Genomic DNA, 22,137 nt, shown 5'->3' on the forward strand with positions numbered 1-22,137 from the left:
TCTTGAGTGTGGCATACTAGGTTATAGTCTCATTTTCTTCAAGAGATGTAACCAAACATTTTTGCTCAAGTTCCTTCTAAATCTGTGCAAGGTCTTTCTGAAGAGGCATGCTTTTGTTTTAAGGTACCTAAGACTTCAGTAGAAAGCTGAACTTTCCTGGCCACTGTCTCGTGAAAACTTACGGCTAACAGGACTACAGTGATCTCCTTAAACATTGTAAAGCTTCAAGTGTGCTCCTGTGGACTTTTAATGGAAACACTATCAACATGAACCTCTCCAGCATAAACAAGCCTGAGGAACAGTTCAGAAGGACACTTGGAACAGAGCGATTAAATGACACTGTAACAATTTTGTTTTGGAAGAACTTTCTCCCAAGTTTACTCTATCATCCATGTCCAGGAGGGAGTGTGAAAGTATGGTGAAAGAAATGAAGAACAAGAACCAAAAGTTTTGCCTTTTGATTTCACCATTGTCGACCATAGACAATGACTTAACTTCTTCATTTAGAGATAAACAAACGAGCTGAGAGTATTTTAAGGTATTTAATGATTAACGCAAAAGGCACTTAAAGTTATTTTAGAAAGGAAACTAGCAGTCTGGGGACTAAGGAAGACACTGGAGTACACGTGCAACCCAACTAGCAATGGAAACATACAAGAACCAGCAGAGTCTGCTGATCAGAAGAGAGCAAGAACACTGAAAAAAACGCAACAGAATGACAGTGCAAGCACTCCTTGGATATACCACTTTCACTGGATATAATTTTAATAGTGCCAGCACAGGACAAGAAATTCTCTAGTTTCAGCTCTCTTGTACTGAAACAAGGATTCCAATTAACTCCACTCACCAGAAGTTTAGCTTGTTCAGGCAGTGAAACTTGTTCCCTCTTTCCATCTGGATACCTTAGCATCAGCTGTGCCTTTGGTCCTAGCATAAAGGAAGTTACTACAAGTTAACAAACAACAAGGCAGCCGAATTGAGCTCTGCTGTAGACTTTAGGTGGCACATTTTACTGCATAGAACAGTAGGGTTAGGGACTGGAGACAAATACAAAGTTTTTTTGTGCACAAGATTTCAGTCTACGAAGATATACTTCTACTGCATGTGATTCAAATACATACATCAAACTCAGGACTTTTGAAAAGAGTTAATAGTAGTGACTGACACATGTCAGCGTTCCCAGAGAAAAGCACACTGTGCTACCCTTTGCCTTTGAGACCACCTTAATCCGCTACATCCCAGCTCAGAATTGCTGGGAGGAACAGTAACTCCTAGCACTTGTTAATATTAGCAAAAGTTTGCACTATTAATGCTCAGTCCAGACCCTCAAGGCAGCCAAACTAATGGAGCATGAGGTAGAACTCTAGAAGGTTTCACTCTAGGATACTGGCAGAAGCCACATCATATGCACCTACGTTACACCAGTGGACATTTTCCTCACAAACAAGGTCTTAAACTAAGAAACTTGAGCTGAGTGAATAATGTGACTGTGCAGTTTGTGTCATCATGTCATGAATAATGTGACTGTGCAGTTTGTGCCACCATGTCAAAGTGCTGCTGTAGGCAGAGTGAACCACCCAAATGTCTAGCTTCAAAGAGAGAGAGGAAGACAGAAGACAAGATTTAGCTCTTCAAAACCAGGACTGAAACCATGCTTGTCAGCCTATGAAGACTTTCGAAAAAAGAGTAAAACACCTGCAAGTCACTATAAAAAAACATGGTAACTTACCATTCACATCTAGGCCCCGCAACGTACTTTCAGGCTTGTCAGTTGACTCCTCCAGTATCCCTGCATCAATGCAGGGCAGTACTCTGTGATTTGATGTTGTACCAGGCTCTGTCCTTGCAGGGGGCTCAGGCTGAGGCCTCCGACTCTCTTCTTTTTTATACCCCAAGTCCTTGTGTGGAGACTTCCTCAGCTTGGCAGGATTCTCTGATTCTTCCTCTTCCTCAGATCCACAAACAGAAATAAACTCTTCACTTCCAGAAAAAAGCTCTGATTCAGACTCCTCATCTGACCGACTTTCCTGCTTGGCCTGTGAGGAATCAAAATGTGTCTCCTGTAATGAGGCTCTGATAGCAGCTTCCAACTGGCTGTCCTCACTGGCATCAATAAGGCTCTCCTGTTGAACACAGGCATAACGCAAAGGCATAAGAAAAATGCTTTTAGACATAAATCTCTATCAAAGTGTTCCAAAGGGAAGCTATTAAAGCTGTCAGGTGGAAGGCCAGACATGCAGTCAGTGCTTAAGGATTTCTCCTTGCAGTGTCACATGAAATGATATTTTTCAGTAGTATTTTTTCATTCTACACATGCACAATTCTGTGACTGCTAAATTCAAAACAAACACTGAAAGCACAATTTGTATAACAAAAATAATTATCAAAGGAGAAGGTGTTCTCTGATGCACCATCTTTTCATTTTTGCATACTCTTGCTCTAATTCATTATGTCTGTTTATACTGCCAAACGGAAATCAGTACAACTGGATACAGGCATGCTAGATTTTCCTTCAAGTTTCTCCAGTCCTCACAGAAGGCCTCATACTTACAGAACGAGAACATTTTTGGGGAGGGCTAGTAGAATGCCCATCCAGTTGTCCATGCTCACTCAGGAACCCTGTCACTTGGTCCAAGAAAGAAGTTACATCTAGCTGGTGCCACTCCACTAGTTTCTGGCCTAGGGAACATAAGGCATCATGGAACATAACTTCAGCAACAGCCCTCCAAAGATTGCAGCTTAGCTGTCATATAAACAAATTCACTGCTGTGTACACACTGTGCAAGAGTCCACATTTGTGGAACTTCAGCTTCATACAGGCCACCTCCTGATAATTACGTTTTCTCCCTTCAGCACCTTGAATAGGTTTCACTCACATACAGCCATAAGGCCAGACCTGCTTTAATACAGTTATCATTTTTCTATATTCATGGGAACGTGTGTGCAGAATGGTGAATTATGCATCACAATTAAAAACAAACAAACAAAAAACAACTAAGTTTATGAAGAATTTCTACATTCTTGCCTGCTTTGATTCTACATCTTGACATATAGCATTTGTTTCCATAATGTAAAGTGCTAAGAAGAACACCCTAACTTTGGTTTCAAAGAACTAGTTTTTGGGTGGTTTATATCAAACAGCAAGAACGCAATTATTTCAGTACTGAGAAGCAGGGCACCAGACCATTGATACAGTAGATTACGTGATGATAAAAGAGACAAGGCTGTTGGGACACAGGAAAAAAAAGTTATAATTTAAAAAGACTTGGAGGTGAACAAAGAAGTTTGATTGTTCAGTTAAAAAAAAAAAAAAGCCAATTGTATTTCAAAATTAAGATACAATTAAATAAGTTTTGAGCCTTACAAAGCTATTGTGCTAGGAACAGGAGGCAGACTTATATTGGTTTCGTTTTAATATTAAAAGGTAGCTCATCCATTACTTGATTTCAAGTAGCTTTTAAGAGCTTTCAGACTTACAGCCATGTTAGCATTCCAAGGGAAGCATCAATAAATTTCAGTTCACAGTTTTACCACTAGGTGGTACTAATTTCATTTCCTAAACAAAGTATTTGGTAAGCTATGCCAAGTACCATAACCAAATACACACATAATTTGAGCAAGCCTCTAGGAGTTTTATTCCTTCAGTTCTTCCAAAAGATATTGTTTCACTTCTTCACTGACACTGGGGCCTCTCAGAGAACGAACAAGGTAACTGAGGTGCTTCAGTCGCTATGTAACGTACACTGCCAAAGACAGCATTCTAGCCTACACCTGCCAGTCCTTCTTACAGGATATACACACTGCAGATAACTGTCACTTATCTTACCTGTTCTGGGATCCAGGATGGAGACATAAGGGAAGTCTGCCAATTTATAAAACTGTATGTATCTCTGTCCTTCCTCACTGTCATGGTATACCTACAGAATCAGAGAATCACAGAATGGTTGAGGTTGGAAGGGACCTCTGGAGATCATCTAGTCCAACCCCCTGCTCAAGCAGCATCACCGAGAGCACATTGTACAGGATCGCATCCAGGCGGGTTTTGAATATCTCCAGAGAAGGAGACTCCACAACCTCTCTGGGCAACCTGTTCCAGTGCTCTGTCACCCTCACAGTGAAGAAGTTTTTCCTCGTATTCACATGGAACTGTCTGTGGTTCAGTTTGTGCCATTGCCTCTTGTCCTGTCACTGGGCACCACTGAAAAGAGTCTGGACCCATCCTCTTGACACCCTCCCTTTAGATATTTGTATACATTAATAAGATCCCCCCTAAGTCTTCTCTTCTCCAGGCTAAACAGGTCCAGCTCTCTCAGCCTTTCCTCATAAGAGAGATGCTCCAGAATACCACAGTGGAAGCAAGTTATTGGCGGGGGAGGAGGGGAGGACACAAACTATCTTGAAAACRTACAAAGTTTGTCTCTGTTTTACAGTATAACCTACAAGTGGTATGTATAGTTCTCCATAACTGCTACAAACACAGTACAAAACCTCTAACAGTCCATGTATTAGAGGTCAAGTGATAAAGTTTTGAATCCACAAGTGAAAGGTTGTTTAAACATCAAAATGCACATCCTTGAACTACAAGGCTCACCTTCTCTGCAGTTCTCTAAGAGAACACCAACAGTGCCATTTTCTTCCAAGAAGTCTGTTTTCACTAACCCATCTACCAGGACATCAAGTTACTAGTAAGGCCCCATTAAATTTCCCACCTGCCAAAAAATGAAATGTTCCCGGATTATGTTCTTCACAGCCTCATTGCTCCACACATCACGGTTGAGACACTGACACGCAAAATCTTGCACATTCTGAATGTTTATCATGAGCCATTTGTTCTGCATCTGACCACACTCCTTAGCCTGTAAGCAGAGAGAAAAGCTTCATTAGCCAAATCTGAATAGCTAGACATAAACAATGCCAGCAATGATCAGTGATGGCTTCTAATACTGTCAGACTTTTCACTAAAACCCCTTCACAGTGAAAAAGATGGATAGAACTAGCAAAAAGGAATCCACAAAACAGAAGGCGGGGCTGAAAGACCTGCTTAAATGAGATTGGCTGAATTACAGAATCACACCGATGAGCAGAGCTGCTGGATTTCAACAAGCCAAGCGCAGAGTGGGAAAAGCAACTTTAGGTGCGGGGGGGGGGGGGGGGGGGGGGGGCAAGAGGGGAAGGGGGCCAGGAAGACTGTGAATTAAGTATTTGTTCTGAGAAGAGTATAGTCAATCACACTGACTTGGCAACAGAGGAAAGACCTGCTCACTCTCAAGATAAACCTGTGGATCTTTATCTGTTTAAATAGAAGAGCATAATTGATGGCAAACTTGCATAAATATGACATGTCCTCCTCTCTGTCTGTTCTTTCTTTCTTTTCTTTTTTTTTTTCTCCTCTCTCTATTACTGGGCACCTGACAAATGAGGCATCCCTTTTTGATGCTCGTTATCCGGACTGTAAGTGGGAAGGAAGATGGGAAGGCGCAGGAAGAAATCTTACTGGTTTGAGTCACAAAGCTGGCATTGTCTGATAGGTTGGTTAATGGTAGGAGTTTGATCAAGAATGTAATTCTGATCACTGAATTGTCATACCTGTTGGAAAAAAGAGGGCTATATCAACAGCAGGAATGCTCTTACCACCTGGAGAGACTGGAACTAGCATATGAACTTCCTTTTTTTTTTTTTTTTTTCCAAAAAAAGAAAGGGGGGGGAGGAAGTATTTATAAGTGTGCTCACTGTCTTGCTTGTAATGCCCTTAACAGCAAATTCAAGGAATTAGGATTTTGCACAAGATTTTGCTGGTTTTGACAGTATTTTGTTCCCCAAACCAAAGCTTTCACTTTAAAAGTGAATTTTAGCCTGTGCACTTTTGAATAGTCAGTCTATCTGACACAAATACTGGGACACGTGAATCCCATACACTTAGCTCGGTAAAATGTAAGCCTCGATACTCCTGTTAAAATTGTAGATATTAAATTATAAGCTTGCTCTTTGATCACAGGATCTCAGTCTACAAAATTACTCTGCATGGCCAAATGACCTGCAGAGCCTATTTTTATTTTACTCACAGAAAAGAATGTTACAGAAGAAATTAGGACAGAAAGTATGGAATAGTCATATTGATCCCACAAGTGACTTCATACTAACCTCTTACCACTAACACTCCAGTCTCAGAACCCAGTATTTTGTCAACAGAAGGGATAAGTGGGATGCGAGACACCTAAATAACTAATCAGGGTTTTAAATATACTTATTAGGCTTTTATTTCAAAGAGTGTTTTGAGCTAAATGTGGATTTTGAGAAGTAATTTTAGGCAACCAGTTTAAGAAGAGGTCTAGAGGTACTGCCCAATATAAAGGGAACATATATCAATATATACCTTAAGTCTATCAGACCGCCTTAGTCTTGTATTCTAACCTAATTCGTACTGGATTAAAAGAACAAACTCAAAAAAGGAAAAAGGCCATTGTACCTATAATTCTATTTTCTATCATTATTATATGCTACTAGCAAAGCTGGAAAGCGCGTCTTATTCTTCTGTACTTTGTATATTCCTCAACACTAGTGAAAACCTGACTCTACCTCTCCTCTGTCCAGTTAACATCTTCTTTAAGGGATGCAAGCAGAAAATCCACATAGAACATTTACAAAGATGAGTTTTGGCACAGAAAGCAGGTATAGCTCTCAAAACCACTTTTAACTTCCTTCTAAAAACAACAGGCTTCACATTTAACATTTAAAAGGACACAGTTAAACTGCTGCCATCTAATGCACGTATACAATCATGCTCTTATACAGCCACTGGCTATTTTTTGCGGGGGAAGCGGGGAGGGAAGAAGGGGAGGAGTGAGAAGGGAAGGAATATTGTGGGTTATATTGGTGGTTCATTTTGGTAAGTGACCAAAATAATGCAGGGCTCAAGCACCAGTTTGAATATACTGAAGACTGCGTCTAATGGCTTTAGTCCCACTGTTTGCAACAGCAATTGTTCCACACACATTCCCACATTTCTCCTCCTCCTTTGAGCTATGGGGGCCACCAGCAAATGCTTATCAAAGAACACAAGAAAGCGGTAGGTACAGAACAACCATTCCTTGCAAGCATTCCTGTTCAAACTTTCAGCAATCAGCAAGGTAGGGACTTCCAGAGACAGAGGTAGTGGTTATTAGATACAACAGGCCAGACACAACTCCCGTAAATTCATCTTTCTCCTTTTTACTGATTCACATTTTTTCTCAGTACTGCAACAAACCAACAATCTGATTAGAAAACATGCGAAAGAAGTCTCATTTTACACTTGCTACTGGCTTTTACTGGATAACCTCAAGCTCTCGTACTCCCATAAATAACACATTTTATTCTCTCATTTGACTTTTCTGCAACATGCATGATTTACAAATTTCTATTCTTTCTCTGCTTCAGCTGTGTCATTCCTATGCCAAGGAGTCCTACTCCAAGAAAAAAACCCTAGAGTGTAATTTTTAGCCATTCCCTAGAGGTTACCCTCCTTAAACAAAAGGAAATCTTTGCAGTGATTCTTCTTTATTCAGCTTTGTTGAAATGCATTGCTCTTTGCAGTAAACGGGGAGAAACAAGGAAGTGGAGCCAGCATCTTATGAACTTCTAGACATTTGCTAATCAAGCATAGTTCAGTTTGGAAGATAGCAGTCACAGAAAGTCAGAGCAAGAGGTCTACCTTTGAAAAGGAGATATCCTGTCTGTGCTAGACTTGCACTTCTTGCCTGGGCCAGCACAGAAGAACAGGCCACACACTTTCTTTCATCAACCAGCCATTCCTGGGCCAGTAGTTCATCTAGAGGTTATACTTGTACAAATGGCCAGTCTAGAAGGACCTTACGCAAAGATAACAGCATCACTCAAGTATAAAGACTAGACTCACTTCCAAACTATTACAGCTTGCTACACACAAAGAAAATATTCACAATCAGCTGTAAAGCAGGGAGCAGCTACAGAACATTTAGCTTGTAAAATGAAGAAACTTCATATAGATCCAAAATTTGAAGCTCGGCAACATTACATATAATTACTTCAAAGTAGTACTGAAATTCTAGTGAATCTTACGTATAGAACAAGGTGCACCAGAACTATCTGCTCCCCAAAACGGAAATGCACTAAACTACATCAATCTGATACGTACCCTCAATGAGATAAGTCACATCTGTCAACGTAAGTATGAAAAGACAAACACCTACAATTCTTGAAAGCAATCTTTTGACACTAGAACAAAACCACGTTCTTCACTACAAAGCATGTTTGGTGTGCTGCTCCAGTGATTTATTCCTAGAAGATTTTACATTAAAGAGATAACAACCATGAAGCTTAATATTACATTGAAGCTCAATATTACAGTCAGGAAATGACAGTTAAAATTCCTTGTACAATCTTAACTGACTCCTCAGAGTCTTGGCAGACTGCAACAGCCTAATTATATAGCCATATAACACTCGGCAAATACAGACTTTTTGGTGACACTGCATATTTAAGCTCTGAAAGTTTCTCTGGAATTTTCTAGTAGGAGAAAAAGGATAGTTTTGGATAACATCTTGCTAGCACATCAGTCATTTGCCTCTGGTTTATGTGGCCCCATTCCACAAGCCTGCTGGCTACTAACTAATAATAACTAATATCCAGTGGCGCAACCATCATGTTCAAAAGACCTACAGGATTAAAATAAAATCTTTTACAGATTTTCTGCCTCAAAACTTTTCCACATCTCACTTTCCACAGTGTAATTAAGTTAAACATATACTTTGCTTTACAAGTATAATGATCCTAAGTTGTACTGTCTGTGAAGCACACTATTCATGGCTGGATTATAAATTAAAATCAATGCTCATTCAACACTTGAAAATGTCTCTTCAATGAAAATTAATTCTCATCTATTCTCAAAAGCTAGAATTACAGAGCTAAAAYGAACCACAACTTCTTGCATTTTCCTGTTAAGAAAGTTTGTTTGTATTTGAAAGTAATTGAGTTTTCTTGGCAAAAAACAAAAGATAACTGAATCTACTTAAGATGAAGATCAAAGTTAGATATCCCAGACAGGAGTAACAGAAAGACAGGCAACAAAGACGCAAGCAACCTTAATATGACCAGATACTTGCTAGGTTTGAATAAAGTCATAAATGTGCATGGCAGTGTTGGTAGAGTGTTCTTGCACACCCCTCCAGAGAGCTTAGAATGTACCACACACCACAACCCTCCCCCCCACCCCAAAATGCTTAGGTTAACACTAAAATATGAGAGCATCAAAATGACTTTGGAATGCAATAAACATCTCTGGTTTATTATCTAGTTTATAAAGGTTTATCGAAGTGTACAGTGAAGTACAGCAGAGTAAGTTAGAGCTAACAGAAGTTTGCTAGAGGTGAATTTTGAGGAAGACTGTGATCACTGGGTTCACAGGAGGCCAGGCACTGTCCTGAACTGTAGAGTAATACTGCAGCAGAGTCATAAATGGGAAAAATGAAAGAGGTATTGGTCAACAAATTGAGAAGCTGAAGATTTTTATTGCAAAGAAGTTGAGGAGCATCAGTTTGAAATCAAGGGTATTTCATGGGACGAGGAATTGTACAAGAACATAAAAAGCTGAATGCCCATACCAGAAAGCATACATCTTCGAATTTCAGTTACTACAAAGAGCAGGACAAGGTGTGTACATACAAATGGATTTTTTCTGAATTAACAAGATTAAATAAGAAGGCAGAGACTTTTGGATAGTCAAATCCATCAATCAGTTATTTCATAGGCTGAAACTATTTTGGGCTATGGCAGAATAGACCTAATCAACATTGCTAAAGTCTTGACATTTTCAGCAAGACATGAAGGAAGACCAGCACACATCTCAAATTCCACAGAAGAGATGAGAGGGCACTTGCTAGTTGTGTGTACATTTTTGTCTGGGCAGCAGTGACTGTTTTTAAGTGAACTCCCCTTACTGTTTCCTCTTAACCACGCACTTGTTTGGTTCACAAACAGCTCTGAACCACAGGTCTGGTGGGGATATTCAGTCAGGGGACCAGATACAATCTTGTTTGAAGTGAACCCTGAACCACATATCATCATACAGATGCCTCAGCACCAACTTCTTCAATCTACTGATCTGCTTCTATTGCACCAAATTACTTGTTGAGATAGACATTGCTATTCTCTGTCAGCATCCTTTCAAACCTGGAATTTTGTTAGAAAAGTAAACATATGGAAGGCACTGTCAGAACACAGGAATTAGAGACAAGCCAACTGACCATTGGTGATTTGGGAAACAGAGATGAGGCCAACAGGATGGGAGCTGGAGACTCAATAAAGGTATTATTTCTGCAGAAGTTCTCCAGTGGTACTGTACTATGTGAGCACGGTATTAGAAGCAAACATTTCATGAGTTTAGAATCAACTTTACTAGACTCTGCACACAAAAGAATGAAGTCTTTCCCAGGACCAGATAATATTTTCATTCAGCTCATGGACTCAGATCTCCAGCATCGTTTGCAGCATCTGTGGTGCACCATTTGAGCATTAGTTTGCATTCTCATAAAATCATCTCTAATACTTAACTACCTGAAGTGGATCAGGTGAAAGTTCAGTACTTGCTTCAAGTTCTGAAGTAAGAATATCTGGAAGTTATAGATTAAAAAAATGAAAAGATGTATCGATTTGTATAATCTCTAATCGTGAGCTAGGTCACTGGATCCAAATCATAACTTATGACTAGACACACAAATGCCTACACAGATAGAAAAGGTGACACCTGAAATCATTTAAAGCTAATAGTGCCTTTCTCAGGGAGACAATCGCTTGGATATTTTATTCATCACTACCAGGTGCAAAAGACAACCACTGTGATTTTATACAAGAACAAGACCTCTACTGAATACAAAGTTCAGGTACAGATACAAAGTCACGTACAGATATTATCTGTACTAGGTCAGGTATCAGAAACTGTTTAGCCATGTCAGCATAGCTTTCCCTGAGAGCTTTTTAGCAGGGCTGTGCTGAAAACTATGTTGCTCCTTGTAACATACTTGCTCACCTACCAAAAGCAGTTTTACTTCAGCTATTTCTATACCATGCTTTACAGACATACTTCAAGTGACACAATTTTTCCATTTTGAACAGATTCATTTTTGAACAGAAGTCTTTGACCAAGTGCAATTAGCCACACTGACATTTAAACGTAACAATAAAGGTGGTCCATCATCTTTAGTTAAATCCTTCTCAAGTCATCAACATCAACATGCAGTGCATCAGACAAGCATTTATCATTACATGGTTCCTTGCAACTTATTATACAATCATTCTATAAATAGATCCATCAGCCAACGGCCTAATACAGGGCTTTCACTCTGTACACAGTCATCAGGTAAGTAACTTCAGCAAAAGTTACAGACGTACCGTTTCAAAGCTGCCTTTGTGCATCAGATCAATGGGAGGCCTAAAGAGGTCTGCCAGAGTAGTGAGTTTCTTATCTACTGCCCCTCCATTTCGTAGCTCCTGTTCCTGTCGAACTGCACAGCCCCAAGAGGAAAGAAAGCTGAATTAGACAAAATACTCAAAGATGGATTTATTATTGGCTATACCCTCATACACAAAACTTAAGCACTAGAGTCATAAGGTTGGACCACAATGAATAAAAGGAACTCTTAATAAGATCAGGCTCCTTTATGTAGGGACCCAGCTTGTCTCATTTCTCTCAAGCACTGGGCATTTATTTCACTTTTAAAAACAGATTTTCTTATGAAATGTGAGTATCAGTGGAGGTGGTCATATACCAATACTTGAAAACAAATGAACAAAGAAAACAACTGACTTTTCCTCAGTGACACTTTAAAAAGGGTAAACTTAGAGTTAGATTGTAACAACATAACCTTTACTCAGAATATTTCTATACTGGTCTTTCTGTCTCCTGACTTTAAGGCAATTCCCTAAAAAGAACAAAAATATATACTTTACGAGAAGAAGTATCTTTAGAAGCGTATATTTAAAATCTAATCTTTTCACAGTTGACTCAGGATACCACCATCTCTCACAGATCAATAGGTTTTCAGACTTGTTTACATTAAGTACCATATTTTGAGCAAGTTTCTGTTAGTGGTATCACTTCCATTCAGAATGATACAGAACACATTTCCTACATACACACGACCATATAAAATAGGGTAAATCACAACAATTGCTTACCCACAAATGCAGTGATGAAGTGCATTTTATGGATCTAAGTCAGTTAAAATAAGAAATAACAATTACATGACCCAAAAGCTTTCCAGTAGTATAATAGCTGACAATGGTCATAGCATATGAACCATTTTTGAATAGATACTGGATGCCATGGGGAATAAAAGTATCCCTGTGTACCAGGCCTGGGAACAAGGAAATAATCTTGACTTTTATGGCCACGGACACTTTTTCAGAGAYAGCCAGACAGCGATATCCACCTATGAAGTTTTATCATACAGTATTACAAAGTTTTATTATAAACCTTCACAATGGTTTTACATTTTGCGCATCTTTAAATGTCTTACAACAGAGTGCAAATCATGAAAAAAGGTTAAGGGTATGGCAACTGTGTAAATTGTGTATCTTAAATTTACACGTCAGCCTTTAGTACTTAACTAGTTTATTACTGGAAAACCCTGACAAAACCTGTTAGGGAAAAACAGAAACTATGGATACTCATTTTCAATTTGGCATCCAAATAATACCTAACTACACAGGAATCTGGTCCATGGTTACAGCTCTTGGACACTCGGGCAACATCAGCAGTAACAACTGCATGACCACTCTAACTCAGCTATGATATACTTGGTCTTCATCTGTCACAGAATCATCTTCTATGAGACTTAATGGTTTAAATAACAGCCAAGGCTTTGTCATTTGGAGATTCTGCATATGAATGAATAGACAGTGGCAAACAGCAATTAAATTCACGAGAACCTTGTGTGCTGCCAAGAAAAAAGCCCCAGGGCTACCCAAAACTAACCCAAGTGCCAGAAACACCACTGGCCATCCAAGAAAAATTCAGTGGATTAAGTTAATTTCTACACAGGCTTTAGATTTTTCTCCCTTTTCAATTCCCTCCAGAGCAGAAAAAAAGGGGTTTTGAGAACAAGTTTTACCAAGAAAGTATTTGCCACACCAGACCAGACAGAACATGCATATGGTTTCACTTATGCTAACACAGGCTAGTGTTTGGACCAGCATCTTCAATAACTGCTTCGTATGTCCACTACTTAGTATTTTCCCCTCAGCCACCCCAGAAAAATCTAAGATTTCCCCCTCAAATAAACAACAAACCTTAACTGAACCACAAACATGTGGAAAAGAAATGCCAGCAAACAGTACTAGCACCACAACAATAAGCAGTGTAATAATGTTATTCCAAAATAACTTTTGCTATACAACAGGCAATTTAAAACCATTTGATGACTGAAACCCATCACATCCAACAGTGGAAACTATTTCACAACCACAGTTGCATAAAAAAACCAGAAATTCTAACATACCGATCTGCACATACTTACTGGTTTCTGTTTGAAAATCCCGAAAGCCATCAAATATTGAACGGGCAGGTCTGCGTCTTTTAGGAGCTTTAAAAAAAAAGTATGTCAAGTGTCATTTCAAAGGCACACTGTCAAAAGTATTATGTATTAGTACTTCACATTACATCTTTGGGACAACAGAATAAGAACCCAAAGCATACACAAGGGAGGAATGAAGATCTGAAGGAGCATGGAAATAGGTAGTTTATAAGACTCCTTTTCTATCACATCCTCCCTCCAGCAAACCTTACCACAGAAGCAAAACATAAATCAACGATACATGAAAGTTTAAAGTTAGCCCTCTCTGATGGGCTCATCACGCACCCCAAAATTTTCCTTGTTAACAGAAACACATTTATTTTACCTACAATACGTTTCTATTCCTATCTATCTCTTGTCTAGATCCTATCCCAAATTCTTCGCTGGGCTGGCAACAGCCAGGCTCTTCCACTAGATCCAGGTATCATTATCTGCAAGGAAATCTTCAGAACAAATTAATTGCAGCTGGGTAGAGACAGTGGCCCAGGTAGGTAACGGGCATAGTACCTAAAAAGGCCTCTTGCCACTTCCAACTAATGACTTTGACTGAAGTCTGGTCGTATAGCACAACTGCTGTTCTTGGGGCCCAAAACAAAACTGTCTATCAAAACTTATTCCGACCGCTCTTCCAAATTTCTACTAATTGAAAGAAAAATAATTTTAAAATAGTACTTTCAAGCCTTAATTGTTACAAGGCTTGATAAATATTAAATGAGTTAAACAGAGTAAGAGAAATACAACATAGATGTGCTGGAAACCCATACTAAGAAAAATTTATTTACTAGGAGAAAGAATGACCTATGCACAGTTCAGAAAGCAAGTACCTCCAAAACTTGTTTTTAGAGATCTTTCTGGTTTTGCACCATATTGCATGCAGCATCTTTCATCTTGCTCCACACTAAGGGCATAAAGAATGAGACACAGTTCTTCTTCATTGCATTCTTCTCAAGTCCAGAGCATCAAGACAAATGAAAGTAAAACTGGAAGAGAAACATGCCTGTGCAAAATGCCTCTAACTCCTGTAAGTAACATCCCTTTCTCCTGTGAATTCTTAGCCACAAGCACAACCCACTAGAGCCAACTTCAAAGCAACTTAAACTGCAGCTTGGAAGGATGACTTCAGAAAAAGCAACATTTGCCTTCCCAAGCTGAGCAATGGTCCAGTGCTGGTGAAGAGGTTTGCGGCAGTGCAGGTAGATCTTTCACAGATATCCATCGTAGGGCAAGAGGCGTTTGGTGGATAGATAGGGTCGTCTCCTGAACTGGAAGAAACCCCAAGCTAATGTGAACATTCTTATGAGATATTGTGAAACCCAGAAACTGAAACATCCCCCACTTGAGGCTAGAGCTGAAAGGATCAAGAGAAGTGGAGCAGCTTTCCAGTTTCAGCTGGGTTATCAGGCTGCTTCATGCTATGAACAGATTACCACTAGTTGATGAGAAAGTCCAGGAAGCCACCACTGAGCCACAGATTGCCTTAGCATGGCACTCAGGGACAGTGTGCCTGTGATCAGTGTGTGACGGGTGGGCAGAGAAGGATGAAGTAAAAGGGACAACAGGTCTTATTCCTGCACTTCTTAGGTTCTTGAAACCACAGGATTCTGCAGACCTTTGTCAAAAACTGTTGGACCACAAAGAAAGCAAGACAAACAAGCAGGTGTGGTATCTTCAAAGAGCCCTCAGCAGGGGATCTTCCTCTGGAACCACCTCTAAGCTTGTTTATACTGGAGAAAAAACACTCTCATGTTGGTAAAAAGATCAACCGAAAGCCAATTCTGGGTTAAATCTGAAGCTTTGCATCACGCTCCTCTCTAGCACAGGAATTAAACAATAGTAAAAGCACACTTCCTATAGGTATGAGGCTGCTTTAAAGATGAGCACTTGCATGCCTTTCCTTGATGAAAAGGGCAATACTTGGAATCCAGATGACATGGGGAAAGCCATACAGACAGCTAGAAACAGCCTGGTCAACATAAGGACAGAGCCTCATAAGGCTAGAGGAACATCATAAATAGAAGGAGCCTTAGATCTCCATATAGATGTGGAATGATAAAAAAGGAGAGGATAGTGAACCAGGCAATCCAGTCACACTACAGAAGTTCTTACTCCTGTGGTGCAGTAGAAGTACCACTACAGTAAAGGTCTGAAATTGAATACTTGAGACTTGGTGCATTAAGTGTATTAGATAAGAACTAGAGAGTGTATTAGGTAAGTACTCAAAAGCACTTCCATTACCTCTTTAATTAGAGCAAAAGATGGTTCTAAAGCAAAACTAAGAACCAGCTTCATAAAACAAACATGAAAACTAGCTGCAAGATGTAGTTTGAAGAACAAATGAAATTCCTAAAAGAGAAATGAAGAAAATGATGAGCAATCATGTAGTTCAGATCCTTCTTTCTAACTCTCCCATTTCTCTGAGAAGCAAGTATTTGTCCTCTTTGGATTACTCATTTTCACTTGTCAATCAAACCTCAAGCTTTTATTCTACCACCTTGAACACTTTTACAGCAGTATCACACGGTTCTGAACCCCAAGAATGCTACCAACTCAGTGATATATATTTAGCATAGCTAATTGGCTGTTGCCTCACAAGGTCTCACAAAACAAGAGTTAGCAAATTGGTACCACTGGGAATATAGCTTCTCTAATGTATGAGGTCTTCAATAACATGGACGGATTTCTAAGTATGCAATCATGTTACATGGATGCAGAGTTGCAGCAGAGAAAAATTAGAACCAAAATACACACAATGCTTTCTTCATTTTCAGAGAGTTCCATCTTTCTTTCGTCACTTAGCTCATCTCAGGGTATTTAAAGAAAATGCAAAAACAGAATAAGAACACAAGCTTACCTCCAAATAAGGGCTCAGGCTCTACTAAAATTTCCTGTTTTTGAGGAATTGGAGCTCGTACTTCATCCCTAACAAAGAGGGGAAAAAATTAGAGAGATGATAATATTCCAAGCCTTTATAAACCACTCCCCATTGTGCTCCAAAGGCTCCTGCAACTTGAACAGGCTGCAGACACTGCTATACTGTTGCACAGAAGCAGAGACTTTGGGTCAAAAGGGACCTCAAAAGACCATCTATTCCCACTCATGGCACTGAGGCAGGACTCAGTATGCTTTGCATTAAGATCTGGCATGGACGACCTTTTAAAGCCTTGGAAGAAAATGATTAGACAAATCCCTAGATGACTTGATCCCAGGCTTTATCATTCTAATACTGAATCAGAATTTTTTCCTGTAGTAACTTTCTTGAAATTCTTTCCTGCTAATTAATCCTCTGGCAACCCTCCTCCCCTGATTATTTACATAGAGGGAAAAAATATATATTTTTATCCTCCTCATTACAAGCTTTCTCCTGTTGAAAGACTTCTTCCCTCCACTTCTCACTCACAGCCCTCTGTTTTCCAGAGGAAGGAAAACAATGTCCTCTGAGAAAAAGTTAAATTTTCCCAAATCTCATTCTCCTCTGTATTCTCCAATTTTCCAGTACTTTTTTTCTGAAGGAGGGTCAACTATTCAGCTTCAGCTGAAGCCTTACCCTAAGAAGGAGGGCAAAATAATTTTTATATATATTTATATATATATAAATAATTTATATATATATATATAAAATATATTTTTATATATATATAAAATGTATTTTACAGTTAAGATATCCCATTTTGTAGACTACTACCACATGGATTAAAAACAAACAAGTAAGCTAGAACAATGATGGGCATTTTCCCCCCATGTTACTCTTTGCTTTCATAGCTGGGCTCCCTCACATAATCAACAGTTCAGCTATGTCTGCAAAGACTGCTAGATAATCTGAAATCAGGACTACAAGAAATAAAACAACAAGGGGCTATGAAACAGTATCACATACTCAGTGTGGTCACCTAGCCCATGGATCTAAAAAAAAGGAGGTCATGGGCTCACCCAGGAAAAACCACCGTTATATCCTGCCTATGAACTACTCCTAAAATGCCCTCTTCCCTAAACTCTTCAAAGTCTAAAGAATGTGGTTTGTGGCTCTTGGCCATGCAGGTGTCAAGTAACTCATTAAGTAACTCATAATGTCAGCAAGATGCACTAACCTTGCTATTAACCTCCACATCTTTGATTGCTGTTGTGAAGCTAGTTATTCTCCATTTTGCATTTGCATATTTATGTCTCTCTCTTCCTAGAAGTAACACTAAGCTGACCAGCACCTGGAGGGTGTCAAGTATAAAAAAAAGGATTCCAATAAAAACTTGAATCTTAAGTCACTGATGTGCCAGAAGTTGTCTAGAAATAAGAACACTAATACCTACAGATACAGAGTTTTAACTTCATTACCTGCCAAAAGTTCAAGCAGGAAGGCAATTAACATCAATTTTAATGGTTAGTACCAAAACAGCTGTTTAAACTCATACATGTGCTTCAGAAGTATGAGTGGCAAGAAGTTTCTTTAAAAGTTAGTTCTCTTTTCCTGAAACAAAAGGTTTTCATAAAGAGGAAAGCATGGCTAAGTTTAATTTAGCACACTTAAGGAATGCAACTGATACCAATCAGCTTCCACCCAAAATACTCTATTTATCCCAAGCAGACAGATTAATAAGCAGCATTGAAAGATTCTCTGCCATGCTCAAGTGGAAGAACTCTGTCCTTCATTAGAACAGATGTGCAAACACACAAGACACTAATGCAGATTTTGTAGTTGCGTATTTCTCTATATTAGTTGACATGATCTAGCCCTTCCAGTGCCAAATCTAGCTGCATTTAAGACACAAGAAAACCCTTATAAACGGGACTGAGGCCACTGCGCTTATAAGGACCAAAACAATGGAATTCTTTCTAGCTAACAAACTAACACAAGTCGAGATTACTAAGGCAATTTAAAAGTAAGAAACTCTTACTACTGGTCCCCACTTCAACATCTTGATCTCTGCCTGTCAAAGCAGTATGTATAAGCTAGAGAATACTTCTGAAGTACATGTGAGAGAGATATTTATTAAAAAAAAAAAAAACTTGCAGAAAGTAACACTCATAAAAAGATCTACAGGACAGATGACAACTATATGTTGTGTTTATACAGCACTTAAAACAGCAGGATGCTGACCCCTAAGCATTACCATAATACAATCAACTAACAGTGAAAGTGAGATCTATCCCAGTCAAAGTGAGGTGCAAGCTGCCCAGACTCCAGCTCCACAACTTATTTAATAAGAACAATATTGGAGCAATCAATTAAACAAGATTATCAAGGAAGCATGTATTACAGTGAAGTGACAGCAGGCTAGGAGAAGTGACAATTGTCATATTTGTTCTACCTTTCACAATTAAACTCTTTACACAGACTACTCATTTATACAGACATTCATCGGGTACATACTCTGTATGTGGTCGAACAGCAGACACCCCTGCAGAACTGGTACTAGGCTCCTCTGCTATGCCTCCACCGTCCAGAAACATAGTGACAGCCATCTCAAGATTGTTGTTGCATGCTTCAAGCATATGTTTTCCCACGCTTTCACTGGCACCTGTAATGCCAAAGAAAAATTAAAGCATTCTTCAGAAAGCGTTCTGATTGGAAGTGCTGAGAACAGCTGATCAGCAAGCTTCAACTCTCAAAGCATTTTAGTACTTAGAACAGCCCACCAGCTGTCACTAAAGTACAAGAAAATGAGACAAACACATATCTCATGGAGGAAGGAGATGCCTGGATACAAGACAGTCAGACTTCTTCCTTTCATAAGGAGAAAATTTAGAGGAAGCCATCTGAGGTGGTTTAGCATGGTTTTTCTTTCTCCTTATTAGAGTTCAGACATTTTTCTGATACAAATTTCCAAACACTTAATAGGCACTTCAAGCTTGACTTCTGTTGTGGTATACAAAACCCCAAAACCTCAATTAACATTTTAACAGGGAGAATACTGTATCAGCAGCTAAGGCTTCTCATCAAGTTATAACAGATATTTAAAGATAGAAGAAAAGGTTTCCTGTTTTATTGATTGCACCCCTATATCTAAAGGGCAAAAGCAAATCATCAGAAGCTCGGTTTGGAAAGCACAGGTGTAAGAAACAGAAGGAAAAAAAAAAAAGCCAACATGCAGAAAATGGCATTTGTCTACACAGTTACTTGTATAATGACTAACATTCATTAAAACAGCTCCTAAGCTCAACTAAATCCAGTCTCTTTCTTACTGCTCAAGATGAAACACTAGTTCCTAGCATCACTTCTAACTCAGAGAGTCAGCCTCTCCTCCCCAAGACCTTCTCAAAATCATAGAGCTAACAAAGGCACCCTCACCTATGGAATCTCCCACCGCCAGTCCCTTAACAGTCTGCTTACTCCAGCATGTCCGGAGATGGTGGGTTGCCAAACAGTTTATGTGAAGCCTGGCAGCAGCAAAATGCAACTGAACCAGTTTGGGAGTAGCTTTGGATCTGTACTAATTCTTACTAGTTTAAGGCTCCCTGAAAGTCACTGCGGTGAAGAAAACACTATTTCCTAGGATCAGAAACACAATCAACATCAGTTTGGGCAAAATGCATTTAACTTTCTTTCATTAGACGTTTCTGAGATCTTCTAGAAAAGACTCAAGCAGCTCTAGCTTGAAGGGTCTAGTAAGTAAGAGATAACATACTTTGAAACTGTGCAGATAAATCAATTCTCAAYGACCTACCCCATTACATTAGATCATAAAGAAAGACAGATTGTTTGAGGGAACTAGTTTTCCTAAATCAGCTTGCCAGGAGAAGTGTAATTTGATGGCAGTCAGCTGTATTTTAAGACCTTAATCAAGATTTTAAAAAAAGCACAAAAGAAAAACTAATGACATCTACAAAAAGACGTGAAAGCATTAAGTCTGACTTCTTCAAACTGTTATTTAGTATTTTAAGGAACTTATTTCAATATTAGCTTAACTGAAGCAATTAAACAATACCTTTATAGTTTGGAATAGACACATCACCCTACAACTTCACTTCACAGTCATGTGAAGTCATTAATTTAGAACTACTAAAGAAAAAACTATATTAAGCTCTCTATTATTCAACGAGTTACTAATACTCAAAGTGTTTGTACTGGTTCTTCGTCACTCCTAAAGAAACTGAAATTTGTTTTGAGACTTAACAAATATTTAGTATTTTCTGCTTGCCAAGACAAGCACTGAGAACATTAATACGATAGCAAAGAGATTACATAATTTCATTGATAAAGATATACAGGAGCTAGATTCTTTTAGCACTACTTTTCTTGATAAGAACAGCAAAGAAACAACATTTTTCTGCCATATGGAGAAATGTATGCAAAGACTATTGCTCCTCATTATCAGGTTCTCTAGAATCAAATTGTCATATGATATTTAGTCTCCTCCCTAAAAACATTAGTAATTTTGACACTTACAAATCAACATTGAAAGCTGGTAACACAAACCATTTAGGGTGTGCACTTCTGAGTGTTTGTGGTACTTAGTGCCAGTATCGGCAAGACAAGCTCCACAAGAGACTTTTAGCACCTTAAATTCTGCTTAAATGGAAAAACAGAACTTCAAAGTCTATTTTAATAGTGAATGTGTGAAATCCAATAGGTTTTTATTTTCTTTTTGAAAGTGTAAGATGGGTACTCTTATGTTTAACAAACCATCTTTACAAACAGAAAAAGCTGTTAGGAAGGACAAACTAGTGTGACTCCAACTTGCCTGCTTAGCTTTTAGCAAATATCTCAGGCTCTACTGAACAACAACAACAAGAAAAATGCACACAGACATATACTATAAGGAAAACATATTTGCTGTAGGTTCTTTTTATTTGAGAGGCTTTATTTTAAGTGACTTCTATAAGGACAAGTGAGTGATCAATAATCTCCCCATGTAGCCTACCAGCACATTCACAGTTTACCAGTTAACATCCTCAACATCCCTGTTCAAGATCTGAGTGCATTAAAGTCTGAGTAAAGGGACATAACCTCAAATTAACTGGTTAAAGTCACTGAATTAAAAGTATTTTTCATTTATTTCAACTCAAAACCAAAGATGTTTTCACAAACATTTTATTAATTACTCCTTCAGTATTTGATATGTAATTTCATAAGCAAGGGGGGAAATTATAATGAAGCAGATTACATGCAAAGTGGGTCAAGTGCTCAAAGTACACAAGCTAAAGTAGGAATTATCATTCACTGTAAACTTAGACTTGTAACAGCAATAACAGGTCATTCCCAAACTGAAACTCTCATGAAGTTGACCATGCTTTAAGAGATTTTTTTAAACATAAACTCAGCATTAAGTTCTAGTCTCCATCTCTACAGTGTATTTTATTTTTACTGTGCTAATAAGAGAATAAGAATCAGTACATCAGGACTGCTAACTGACTGAGAGGACACTTCCAATTTATTACCTAGAAGCTCAGGTGGGTAGAAAACACTGAAAGGAGTCTCTATGCTCTTTTTTCAAAAGTGAAGGGAAATCTCACAGTACACACAAAGTACACGGCAGAGGCACGACGGAAACTCCGCCACCGCTGGCGGAGCTGCCACCCTGCCTAGTAGAGCCCCGGCACACCGCGCACCCAGAGCTTG

The 22,137-nt window shown here is 38.9% G+C and overlaps 1 protein-coding gene across 5 annotated transcripts in view; it reads right to left on the minus strand.

The window, feature by feature from the left end:
• The window catches only part of UBXN7 (UBX domain protein 7), a 33,849-nt gene that overhangs the window by 11,119 nt on the left and 593 nt on the right, over positions 1-22,137 (minus strand). Inside the window, exons 2-11 of one of the 5 annotated variants that reach the window (XM_026078553.1) lie at positions 18,949-19,096; positions 17,672-17,785; positions 16,438-16,505; positions 13,530-13,595; positions 11,404-11,516; positions 4,710-4,856; positions 3,827-3,917; positions 2,552-2,679; positions 1,730-2,123; positions 848-927 (exon numbers count right to left, since the gene is read on the minus strand). In XM_026078553.1, coding sequence (XP_025934338.1) covers positions 848-927; positions 1,730-2,123; positions 2,552-2,679; positions 3,827-3,917; positions 4,710-4,856; positions 11,404-11,516; positions 13,530-13,595; positions 16,438-16,505; positions 17,672-17,691 — 1,107 coding nt within the window. In that variant the 5' untranslated portion in view covers positions 17,692-17,785; positions 18,949-19,096. Of the gene's footprint in view, positions 1-847; positions 928-1,729; positions 2,124-2,551; positions 2,680-3,826; positions 3,918-4,709; positions 4,857-11,403; positions 11,517-13,529; positions 13,596-14,410; positions 14,485-16,437; positions 16,506-17,671; positions 17,786-18,948; positions 19,097-22,137 lie in introns of those variants that run through there. The other 4 variants (XM_026078550.1, XM_026078549.1, XM_026078554.1 and 1 more) reach the window with 4 other exon arrangements.

This window comes from Apteryx rowi, unplaced genomic scaffold (genome assembly GCF_003343035.1).
Source record: "Apteryx rowi isolate R43461 unplaced genomic scaffold, aptRow1 scaffold_480, whole genome shotgun sequence".
NCBI classification, from domain to species: domain Eukaryota; kingdom Metazoa; phylum Chordata; class Aves; order Apterygiformes; family Apterygidae; genus Apteryx; species Apteryx rowi.